The sequence below is a fragment of the Dermacentor silvarum genome, chromosome 5, assembly GCF_013339745.2.
Source record: "Dermacentor silvarum isolate Dsil-2018 chromosome 5, BIME_Dsil_1.4, whole genome shotgun sequence".
NCBI lineage: Eukaryota > Metazoa > Arthropoda > Arachnida > Ixodida > Ixodidae > Dermacentor > Dermacentor silvarum.
The window spans coordinates 14,162,509-14,174,370 of record NC_051158.1 but is presented as its reverse complement, the minus strand read 5'-3'; the positions used below and the strand labels follow the sequence as shown (position 1 = coordinate 14,174,370).

Here is an 11,862-nt window from a genome sequence, read left to right as displayed (position 1 = left end):
TTTAAATGCCACTACCATTCAGTCTTTGCAGTTCCAATTCAAGTATTATTTACCAACAGTAGTGCATTTGATATGGCTAAGCTGACTACTTGTGAAGGTTTTGGGGCATGTTCACACAAACCCTGATTTAGCGAAACCGGTTTTTACAAAGTTTATGGGACAACAAATATGCTGCGATTTCATTACAAGTAGATAAAGAATCAGGTTGCCTTTAACTCTACATATCAACATCTCAACCAGGCGGCATCACAACAAATAATCAGGCCTTGCACTAGCGTATTCTTTTTATCTGATGGACAGAACACCCAGCCCTGCCCACGCATGTCTGTTCCTTGTGAACATAAAAAGACACTATGACAGTCTGCTTAAGGTAAATTGAGAGACTGTTATTTTATTTCTAGTTATTTATTATGCCAGCTATTTCTTTCTTTTCTTGAAGCCACCTGCATTCTTCTTGTTCTTCTTCCCAATGCGATCATGAACACCGAATGCCTGTTCTGTGTCATCCGCATCGTCATCATCATCTGCTTTCCTCTTTCTGCCACCTTTCTTCTTGTCTTCCTGCTCCTTGAGCTCCTGCAGTACAAGATGTTCATGGAATCAAAAGTCAATCCAACTTAAGCTAAAACGTTTGTAGGCAACACACATAACATATAATGTTGGCAACCTCCCTAGCAAGGAAGCTATGTATATTTAAAGAAAAGAGAAGGTCAGCTTGAAAACACTAGAAAGCTATAACTTAAGCTCAACTGAAAACAAGTTCTCACAGTGAAAGAAACAGCAGCACCATCCATTCCATGAAGGTGAGGTGCCTGCTGCAGAGAAAGGATGCTAAGAGCAACTTTAGGATCATGGCAATAAGTAGAGCCACTGTTCCAAATACAGGGTCAGTATAATATATACAGATTTCTTTCGCTCAATTCTATTCCGTTACATAACCACATTAACGTGCTTGAATCTGTGCAGAGCCATGCAGTACGATTTATTTTTTGTGATTATTCAAACACCAATCACGACAAAAGCGTGTACCCCCCCCCCCCCCCCCCCCAAGGCCCATAATGTATCCCATGCTTCCTCATCTATCATCCAGACCATGAAAGGACTAGAATAACCTCCCTGCCAACACCGTGCTTCAATCAAACCCAAGCCACTTCAAACGCATCATTGAAGAACTAATGTATGAAAACAGCCCATTCCTCATGTAAAACCCTTCCTCGGGGGGCCTCTGAGGTACTAGAAATAAATAAATAAATAAATAAATAAATGCAGTCAAACCTCATTATAATGAAGTCGTATCCGACAAAAAATACTTTCATTATATCCAATATTCATTATATCCAATATTCGTTATAAGCATACATTCACTACATGCTGACATTAACGAGACACATTTCTGATTTAGTTCCCTAGATCCAATATGTCGTTGTATATAGGTTCGATTGTACTTCTGATTTATGTTCGTGAAAAAAAAAAAAAGCTGGTACTGCATCTAAGCATGGTAATAAAACACATGATGACACAATAAACTCTGAGTGCCAGTGAGCCAGTGGTTTATCACTATAAGAGAGATTCGCACCAAAATCTCTGTGATGGGACATTCACTGTCAGTGATAAGCTCAGTTTTGTTGCAGTAAAAGTACATTTCACAAGGACCTACTAACAGGCTAGACAGGGCAGAAAGCAAATTAATAATGGCATTTTACACCATCAGTTGATAGAACAAGGAAATAAGCAAGAAGTAAAGGTGTAATGCTACCTTTCTTGATATAATGTCATTCCGACAGCCCTGGTACAAAGCGCACTTTCCTTTTTTTTTTTTTTCACCGATAGTGGAATGTCCAATGCAAAAAAACATCATGTGATTGTGTCGCTTGTTTTAATATGGAAGTCAACGATATTCCCCACAACAAGTGGAATTCCTCACGAGAGTACATATCTATTTCAAATGATAGTCACCACAGTGTTTGTGCAAATAACTTCAACAGCCTTTCAATGCTACGTTCAGCTCGTGTTACAAGTTGTGCTGTAAATCTCCACATGTGAACCTTGCCAAACGAGTTCTCAGCGTGAACAGTTCCGACTCACCATCTTGGCAAACCGCTGTGCTTCGGTGACCCGCTCTACGAGCGCCATCACTTCCTCCTCGACTGTCTCGTACAGGGGTAGCTTCTTGCCAATCAGGTGCTCAATGCGCTGGTACAGCTCCACGTCGTACCTTCATGATGCAACCATGATCATAGGCAAGATGTCACTCAAAACTCTCAACAAACACTGATCGTGCAGATTGTTCTCATGCAGAGCATTTTGATTGTACTGTGGTGCAAATATTCACATCTTATTGACTAATTAGTCACTGCATTGCCATCTCATATTTTCTCAGTAGGCTCAGCTGGTAGAAAAACTGCCCTAAAAGAGTAGCGGTGGCTGCTTCGATCCCCAGGCAGGGATAGTCTTATCTTGGAATGTGAAGCCTACATTATCAGGAATAATTACATTATCACCGATTTCGCCCTCTCACCTTGCAAGCACAATTTTTTCATTTCGCTGGAGCTCATGCAGATCAGTATCTTATCAGTGTAAGAGCATAAAGCACTCTACAATGACATGAGAAGTCTCAATACTATTATCAGTTTTGCAGAAGGCTGCTTAAATGCAAAAGACAAAAATCTTTTACATAAACAAACTGTAGATGACATACACAAGTGCACTGCCGATTGCACAGTAGTGTGCTGGCTTCTGCATAAAGGCAGAACTCAACACTGCACGAGCAAAGCATGTCACTCTGCTCACACTTCAAGGACACGCACCGATAACCTTTTTGTGACAGCTTCTCGGCCTGAATGCTCCAATTCATGCTGCTTGGTTGGTCATCAAGCACAATCAGGGAATTGCCCTCACATTACGTATATAAACCAAAACACAGGTTGACGACAACACTGCTGAAATATCCACAATGTGAAAACCATGCACTGCAAGGTCGACACCAGGTTTAAGGACCACAGATTTAAAATCTTGCTAGCAGATGTTCAGTCATCAATGGCGTTGCAAAGTCAGCTATGATGGGCAGCCAGATGGCTGCAAGAAAGCAAGCTATGCTGAAACTCAAATGTTCCTCCTTCCCAATTCACAATAGACTGGCTTAAACCAGTCATCATTCACGTAAATGGTTAATAAAAATTCCTGAAGTTTATTATGTTCAATGTGTGTGCAGGGGCAAGTAGGGGCACTGTAGTGAAGGAATACAGATTCACTTTTACCATTTCACTGCTGAGCTAATTGGTTAATATTTGTTAGGGTGTACAAGACATGAAATGATATGAAACAACCTGTCTTGTTGTTTCTTCATATCTTTTTGCGCTCTTTAAGCCATATGATTTTTACCACGCAAGATCCTTCAGCATACATCTAAATCTAAGCACATGGCCATTATTTCTTTGGCCCTCCTACCATCAACCATGAAGGGCAAATTAACATAAAAAACATAACTAAGCTTCATCATCATCATCAGCCTATATTTATGTCTACTGCAGGATGAAGGCCTCTCCCTGCAATCTCCAATTTCTCTTGGTATCCATTCTGTAACTCTAATGGTTCACCGGTTATCCATCCTATGCATCACATGGCCTGCCCAGCTCCATTTTTTCCTCTTAATGTCAACTAGAATATCGGCTATCCCCGTTAGCTCTCTGATCCCCACCGCTCTCTTCCTGTCTCTTAACGTTAGGCCTAAGATGTTTCGTTCCATCACTCTTTGTGCAGTCCTTAACTTGTTCTCAAGCTTCTTCATAACCTTCCAAGTTTCTGTCCCATAACCTCCCTCATAACTAAGCTTAACATAAGCTTAAGCTAAACAGGGAAAAACAGGCAGTGAGAATTATATATTCAAATATGGCTGCACGAGTCCAAATGTGCCCACTATTTGCACTCATAATGAGCAAGCACTGATAGCTGCCCGCCACAGATTACAAACACAAAGTGAAGACTCACTGGGTCACAAAAGTGATGGCCTTCCCAGAACGGCCTGCCCGAGCTGTTCGTCCGACCCGATGGATGTAGTCCTTGGAGTGTGACGGGATGTCAAAGTTTACCACACAGTCCACGTGCGGAATGTCCAAGCCTCTGCAAATGCGTCACTGGGTCACAATCCTCCCTCTGCCTGGACATCCTATTTTCCGAGTCTACAAGCAACCCCAACTACTGCAGCAGCTGCAATTTTTTTTCTTTTGCACCACCACAATGCCATGTAAATGAGAAAATCTGAGCAGCAGTTAATGTTATATCAAAAACAACGAGGAAAGGAACTTGGAAACTCTGTAGGGATTGCGACAGTAAACAACACAGAATATGAAGACATAAGAGACACGCCACAAAGTGCCGATTTGTTTGCCTTGGTTTACGGTCACAAGCTGTGTCAAACTAACCAGTAGCCAGAGTCACAAGTTTCTGCTATTTAGAGAACCTAAATACGTAGTTAACAAATAATCTTGCTCACCATTCACTAAACTGATTCTTATTAGTTTTTACTAGCATTTGAGAAAAGAACATTCAAACCTACCAAATGTTGGGAGTAGATTTCTGGCTAACGTCTTTAAAAGGTTGCTAAAGATCAGAACCTTTTAATTTTAAATTAAGCATCAATTTTACAATTCTCTAATAGCAAAATAAATACAGTTATTACGGTATTGTAAACTACCTCAATTAAGATGTTCAAGACTGATAATGTTAATATTAACATACAACACTCTGAAATATACCACTAATCGCAAGTAGGACCCTTCTAAAACTTACGCAAACAACATTATTACATAACAATTTAACCTAATCTGTGAACTAACTCCCATTTGTTTTCCCTTGGAAAACACTCGTAGATACATTTTATAGAACTGTGGTAGCTATTTCTATTGTGGAGTTATGAAGTTATAAATTTGGTGCTCTAACTTTTGTTTTTTGTTTGCTGATTTCAAGCTTTCACTTTAAAAAGATGGTAGAATTTAGCTTTCTCTCTCAAGTGAAACAAATTTCATAACTGCTTTAATAGTTGCACAAATGAGAGTAGATGTTTTACACATACTAGATCCCAAATAGATCCCAATAAGAAAATTAGTTGGCCATGAGCTAAACCTTTCTCTTCACATGACGTAGCTACCACATAAATCTGCTGAAAAACTAGAATGAAGGGCTGCAAAATAGGGCAAAGCACTCTCTATGTCTCAAGTCTGGTTCCTTTAAACCATTTTCCTCTCTGACAGTTTTATGCAGCACATTTCACTGCAGAACACGTAACACTGCGAGCCAGCCTTTCCCGTTATTTAGCATAAGTTAGTTTCTAATCACAGTGAAGCTACAGTGTGTAACTACAACAATCGAAAAGCACAAACCTGCTTGCAACGTCAGTAGCAATCAGTATAGACCTGTTCTTCGACTTGAACTTTGTAAGGGAACCCAGACGCTTGGCCTAGTTTGGAAGCAACCAAATGCAAAGAAATGTTAATATATAGTATTTGAATTTTGCAATACAAATCTGCAAGAGCAAAACACAGAGTGGACATTTCGACATACAACCAGAAGTAGCATTCCAAGCTCTTGAACAATCAGTTCTACCTGTGCCTTGGCAGAAGGTCAACAGAAACTGACTCAACACAGAAAGAGCCAATCTAAAATGATTAGCAGAGACTTGTGACATGACTGACCTGTCCCATTTGTCCGTGGAGCGGGATAGCGGTGAAGCCCAAGTTTCGCAGCAGCAGCGCTGTGCGCTGAGTGTTGCTACAGGTGCTGCAGAACACCATGAATGAGTTCCCGGCCAGCTCGTTGAGGAGGTGGACAAGATACACGTCCTGCACACATCATGGGGGTTTCCTTTATCAGCTCGCATCTTATGTCAAATGCACTAGCATTTATAGCAGCAATATTCCAGCTAGTTTTCTTTCCGGCCACATTCGCAACGGTCAGTAGCACTAGCCGAAGCAAAGACATCGCCAGCAGCTGTACCAAAAGCAATAGTAAGTAAAAGCCTGTGCAGATACTGCTGGGAGCCACCGATGAGAGCATGAAATAGTTACTGTAATTTGTTTACACACGTTTTGCAAAAGCCTTGCTCACTAAGAAGCCGTATTCTCTGATAATTATATTTTTTGTGGCACAAGGGATTGCTGCATTTTCTGATGCAATTTCAATTATATCAAAGTAAAGCTCATTTTGTATGCTTTCTAACAGATGCTTTTCTGCAGAATTGCCAATTTTCTTTTTTTTTCTTTGTCTTTTTGCAGAGTTGCAAGGTTGTTGCTTCAGTTTTTCTGAAAATTTTCTGCCCTTGTATGTCACCAACAGTCACTACAACTTGAGTTTCTTTTCAACGCAAGCAGTCCCACCGTAGGAAGTAGGAAGAATGTAAGCTAAGGTTTCCTCTGAGGACGAAATCTTACCTTGAACTTTGCTGGTACGAAAAGGTAGTACTGCATCAGCTTCTCCACAGTCTGGTACTTGGATGAGACCTCGACCTTGACTGGGTCACGCAACGATGCACGCTGCAGCTTTTGGACCTGCAATGTTGCAAGGTTAATGGAATCAATGTTAATAGAATGCAGTGACAGCTGTGTGCCACAAAAGGAAAACAGAAAGGTGTGTGCTGAAACACACGAGTATTCAGCACCACAGTGGCACAGGCTCAGCTTTGGCGAACACAAAGTTACAGACAACTAAAAGAAAGCATGCACTTTCCAAATTAAATGTAAGATCAAGGGGCCATATTTTTTTGTAACATTCTTTTAATTATATTTGCCCTTAATCATTGGCTCACCCCTGCTAACGTTGCGATTGGCCACTCATTGGTATGGGTGATGAAAAATTAGCATCGAGTGAAATGAATCCCTACAAAATATGGCCCGATATTTCGGTGTTTCACACCAAATTTTATGGCCTGTTTTATGGCCAATTTCAGTGTTTCCCCTCTACAATGCCCCTGGCTTTGAGGGCAATACAAAAATAAATATGGAACTCCTGTTCTATGAGCAACGATGGATGTACCCAAAAATGTGACAAATCTGAATTTTATTTTTAATAGATATTAAACACTTATTTTAGCATATACAGCAATGGCAAAGTAAGGATTATAGACTACACCATTATTCATGGGTTTGTTGTTCATTATACCGACCGTAGCACGATAATAAAAATATAATTTCCTTTGGGACTAACAGATACACAAGGAGTATTGTAGTGTTGTCATAATGAGATCCTGCTGCAACGACTCGTCATCAGCATAGACTTTGGGGGCTGACCTTCTTGGTCATGGTTGCCGAATACAGGTAGGTGCGCCTCTCACGTGGGATCACTCGCAGGATCTTGTCGACCTCTTCCTCGAAGTCCATGTTGAGGATGCGGTCAGCCTCGTCCATCACCAAGTACTTGAGAGACTTCAGGCTGAAGCCCTTTGTGTTTTCCAGGTGGTCTACCAGACGACCAGGGGTAGCTAGGTGCAAGGAGGCAAATTACACAAATCTTTAGTTAGATGACTGATAACCAACCACAGACGGCCTTGTTGCTGAGCATCCGCCGCGGCTGTGAGAGGCAAGTGCTGCCGCCGGGTACCTACTGGTAAAATAGGTGCAAGTGCACTCCCAGCCTGGTGCTCGACAATTATGGGATCTCAATGCTTGGAAAGGGGTGTTTGTCCCCAACCCGAAAACGTCCCCACCTTGATAAATGCATTTGGGGCACCACATGGGAAAAGATTGCCATGGGAGCACCCCAACCTCCTTTCACAAGTCTACTGGTCAAACTAGTATCTCAAAGTTGTGCTCACAAGGGTTTCAACAGGATTTAAGGGCGTAGGCTCCTTTCCCATGCACATCACCCCTGAAGATAGTCGAGTGCCAGGCCGGGGGAGCACTTGTACCCATTCTCAACAACTGGTGGGTGCCCGGCGGCAGTGGGAATTGAACCCACAACCTTCCACAGCCGCAGCTTCACCAAATTCTCACAGAAAAGTACAGTTAAGTAGTCTATGGCAGGCTCTCAGCCCAGAATTAAACAGAAATCACAGGATCAAACACATAGACAGAGCGCTGTATTTCAACTAATATTTAAAGAACGGCACACGTCGAACAGCAAGCCCATCGTCTTGCACCTCCTTGGTTTTATAAGGAGCAACCATGGTTATGAATTAACACCTGGGCCCTGAAGCTCTGTGTAAGCTCGTTTTATTTTCCTCCCCTTTTTCTGTTGCTCATTTAGTTTTTTAAATAACGACGTTTAATAACTAACTCGACTAACCTTTGTTGAATGTGTGTCCATGTTCAAAAACATGGACACACACATTGACATATATACATTCACAGTCGTATTGAGACAGACAAAGCCACCAATCAACCAAACGAAAGAACATGAGCAGTAACAAATTTTGATGAACAGTAAAACCAATATCACATAACAGATCATTCTCGTGAACGCGACAAGAATACAAGCCCTTTATCTATCAGGAGGACATATGCCACACTCATGCACATTTAAACCAAATGCCTTTCTGTCATACATTAGGAATTCCAATTTGCCTAAATCAGTACCTTGTTAAGTATTCTAACTGAACACAGGCAGATATGGCTGCATCTTCCTTGAGGATTCCTACATTGATACAAATAAAATCGAGAAAGCTGTCCACAGCCTAAGACAAAAAATTTTACATAAAGGAAATAATGTGCTCTTAGTTTTAGAAAGTTGAGATATGATTATGAACAAGGCTCTTGCTGCAGAAGATGAAACATCCTTTAGTTTCTGCTTTAATTTATGTTTGAAGATGTTCGATGTTCCCAAGCAACACATAGGCCATGAAAGACGTTGTAGGGGGGGTAGGGAGGGACTCTGGATTAATTTTTATCAGCTGATGTTCATAAAGCTTCGTACATAAGGATTTTCGCATATTTGCCCCCATTGGAATGAAGCCATGGTCAGCATCTCCGGCTTTATCTGTGTCACAGTTATTCCAAACAAGACATGCTTCCATCAAACCGTCAACTTTATGTTTACATTAGTGTTGATAATCAACTCTGAAGAATGAACATGAAACCAAAGCTGTGCTCATCTTATTCACAACCATTCTTCTGTTATGGTCATCCTTTTGTTGTTATTAAAAGGAATGAATAATTTCAATTTTAAAAACCTATGTACTTTGCAGAACTTGGAAAATACAAAAATGTATGTTGCTGGAATGGACCGGCCCCACTGAGGTAGTCGCTTGCATAGAGAACATGGAACAGTGAAATCAAGAAACATTACTTTTGATCATGCAACAGTTAGGGCCAGATGGGAGTTCAGGCTAATCAACTGCTGAAACTTTCAACCGCAATAACCGAAGAACACAAAGCAGAATGCGTGCAATTTATGAAGTGGCAAAAAAAAGTAGTTTAGCAGAAAGCACCGAACGAGAACAAATGTAGAGAAAAATACACCTACTAAAGAAACTAAATATGCACTGCATTTGTAGGTACCAAAATTTATGAGTATCACTACTACCACATAAAATCGGAAAAAAGATGCACTATCATTTTTCAGCACTAAGCATGAAACAAGGAAAAACAATAAAGGAGGTAAGCAGTGGACGCACCTATTATGATGTGAGGCTTCTTGGCAAGTGTCAGTGCCTGGGTCATCATGTCTATGCCACCCACAATCACAGCTGCAAAACAGTTAAAAAAGTTTAAAAGCAATCGGTTGACAGACAGAGAAAGCATGAAAAAAATACTATTCTAGGAAATCCAAACTGCCAGAACAGATGATGACAAATATTGAGGAAAAGCGAGTAAAAAATGATGTCTCAACAATAAAACTGCTTGGTTTGTATTTACGATCAAGGTTTGAAGCCTGCTTGCAAAGTGATTATTGCCGCTAAAAGTTGACATTGACTTGAAGGCAACATAAATCCACGAAGAAAACTTATATGGGTTTCTTTTGCTAAGTCAATGCTAATACACTTTCATGAATATTCCTCCACCTTTCGGATTACCCCTGAACTCATTTGGCTGTATAGTAAATAGGCTCATTTGTATCACATTCTTCCGTGCATGATTACGTTTGCATTTTGTCTGCACATGAGTGCCCCAACTGCTACATAAATAAAATGTGTGATGAACTCGGGAGGCTGACCACCAACACGGTGTGCCGCCTTCCCAGCAACGCCCACTAAAAGTCCCATGCCGCAACGCTCACCGCTCTTCACACCAATGCTGGCGCCGAGGGCTTCAAACTGCTCGGAGATCTGGAAGGCCAGCTCCCGCGTGGGCGTTAGGACGAGGGCGAAGAGGCGCTGCGGCGTCTCCAGCAGCGCTTGCAGGATGGGCAGCGCAAAGGACCCCGTCTTGCCCGAGCCAGTCTCTGCCAGGCCGATGACATCGCGACCTACAGTTTCCCAGAAGTGTTATTGACGCAAGTTCACTTTCTTCTAGGAGCGGCAGACGAGCAAAACAATCCACACTCGCTGCCCTACGGTACGGCGTGTATCATGACTACAACATTAGCCTTTTGCTTATCACTTTGCCACTTCATCGATCCTTTTCAAACACACAAGGTGGGGTCTAGAACGTTGACAGACGGAGAAAAAGAAAAAATCTAATTGAGGTGTTTACTGTCCAGAAACTGATGGACATCGTGGTGATGGGCTCCGGATTAAATTTGGCCGTCTGGGATTCGGCCCGAAATCGAAGCCGCGACCTCGTGCCATACCTGGGAACTACGTAGCCACTGAGCTAGTGTGGCAGGCAGGGAAGGAATACGGTGGATAATCGCAGCAATAGTTATTCTGACACTTTCATTCGCTACCTTAAACATCGTACGCAAACGTTAGTTTCAGTTGTTTCTTTAATGTCTCCCGAATGGGGTAACATTGGTCCAACCATTGGTGCTACAGACCTGAAATAAATGACAAGTCGAAAGCCTCCAACTTTTTACCGACGCGAGAACTATTTCATATGCCGCATAAAATCCCGACACAGTAGTACGGCGCGGAATATTACATATGCTTCACAGGCATCGTGTCTTCTGTGCGAAATCACAAATTTAATTTTTTTTTTTTTTTTTTTTTTTTTTTTTTTTTTTTTTTAAGGGGCATGATAGACACGTGAAAATTCTGCAAGAGAGTTTGGCGTCATGCACGGCGTAATCCGAGCATGTATTGCCATGACTACAAGTTCTAACTGCCGTTGCAACTGGGAAATCTGAGCATACATAATAGTGGTCTCGATTGCAAACTAGACGGCCGTTCGTGCGAAAAATATGACAGCAGGAACTTGCCTTGCAGTGCGAGAGGTATTGATTCTCGCTGGATTTTCGTGGGTGTTTTCCATTTCAGCTGTTCGCAGGCTTCGCATAGTACATCGACGACACCCTGTTACGGTTTCGAGAGAGAGAAGATACAGAAGTGTCAAATGTGATAGAATCAAAAGCTCACGGCGCGTGTTGGAAGACTTGGCGCAAACATGCGACAAATCACGCGGACAGCCAGACAACAAGAAAGCTTAGGCTTCATAATACACCTCCAAAAGATGTTCCATTTCATCTTACCAGTGACTTGAAGGTAACGTTTTCCTCGGGTTTGTCCTCATTTTCTACTTTTTCGTCCGTCGAATTTTCCAGCTCCGTGGGCGCCGCCATACTTGTTTAGAGGAACTTGCAATGGCATGTCTTGGCTTTTCAGAAGACTGCTTCACGTATGACGTCATTTGGCTTGAACGTTCACGTCGTGCTCATGCTTAAATGCAACTTCTATGTTCAAAAAATTACACGGTAGAATAAACGCTGCATTTTCAACTAATTTTAGCTCGTGAAAAAGTTGGCTTGCTTCTGAGGCAGCAAGTGATACCTCCGAGGTAA

At 41.8% G+C, this 11,862-nt stretch overlaps 1 protein-coding gene across 1 annotated transcript; it reads right to left on the bottom strand.

Moving 5' to 3' along the window:
- Window positions 1–365: 365 nt before the first annotated feature.
- On the bottom strand, window positions 366–11,699 carry LOC119452907 (probable ATP-dependent RNA helicase DDX47). The gene is made up of 11 exons (XM_037714864.2): window positions 11,554–11,699; window positions 11,284–11,377; window positions 10,204–10,392; window positions 9,602–9,673; window positions 7,281–7,471; window positions 6,426–6,542; window positions 5,691–5,837; window positions 5,379–5,455; window positions 3,988–4,119; window positions 2,086–2,215; window positions 366–576 (listed from the first exon to the last, which is right to left on the bottom strand). The coding sequence occupies exons 1-11, from the start codon at window positions 11,641–11,643 to the stop codon at window positions 418–420; spliced, it is 1,398 nt and encodes a 465-aa protein (XP_037570792.1). The 5' UTR covers window positions 11,644–11,699; the 3' UTR covers window positions 366–417.
- Between the last annotated feature and the right edge of the window lie 163 nt (window positions 11,700–11,862).

Excerpts from the sequence above, each read along its gene's own strand:
- LOC119452907 (XM_037714864.2), bottom strand. The coding sequence starts at position 11,643 with ATGGCGGCGCCCACGGAGCTGGAAAATTCGACGGACGAAAAAGTAGAA. Across the intron at positions 10,393-11,283 it reads AATACCTCTCGCACTGCAAG|GTCGCGATGTCATCGGCCTG; the intron begins GCAAGTTCCTGC and ends GGGAAACTGTAG. Across the intron at positions 2,216-3,987 it reads GCCATCACTTTTGTGACCCA|GTACGACGTGGAGCTGTACC; the intron begins GTGAGTCTTCAC and ends TGCATCATGAAG.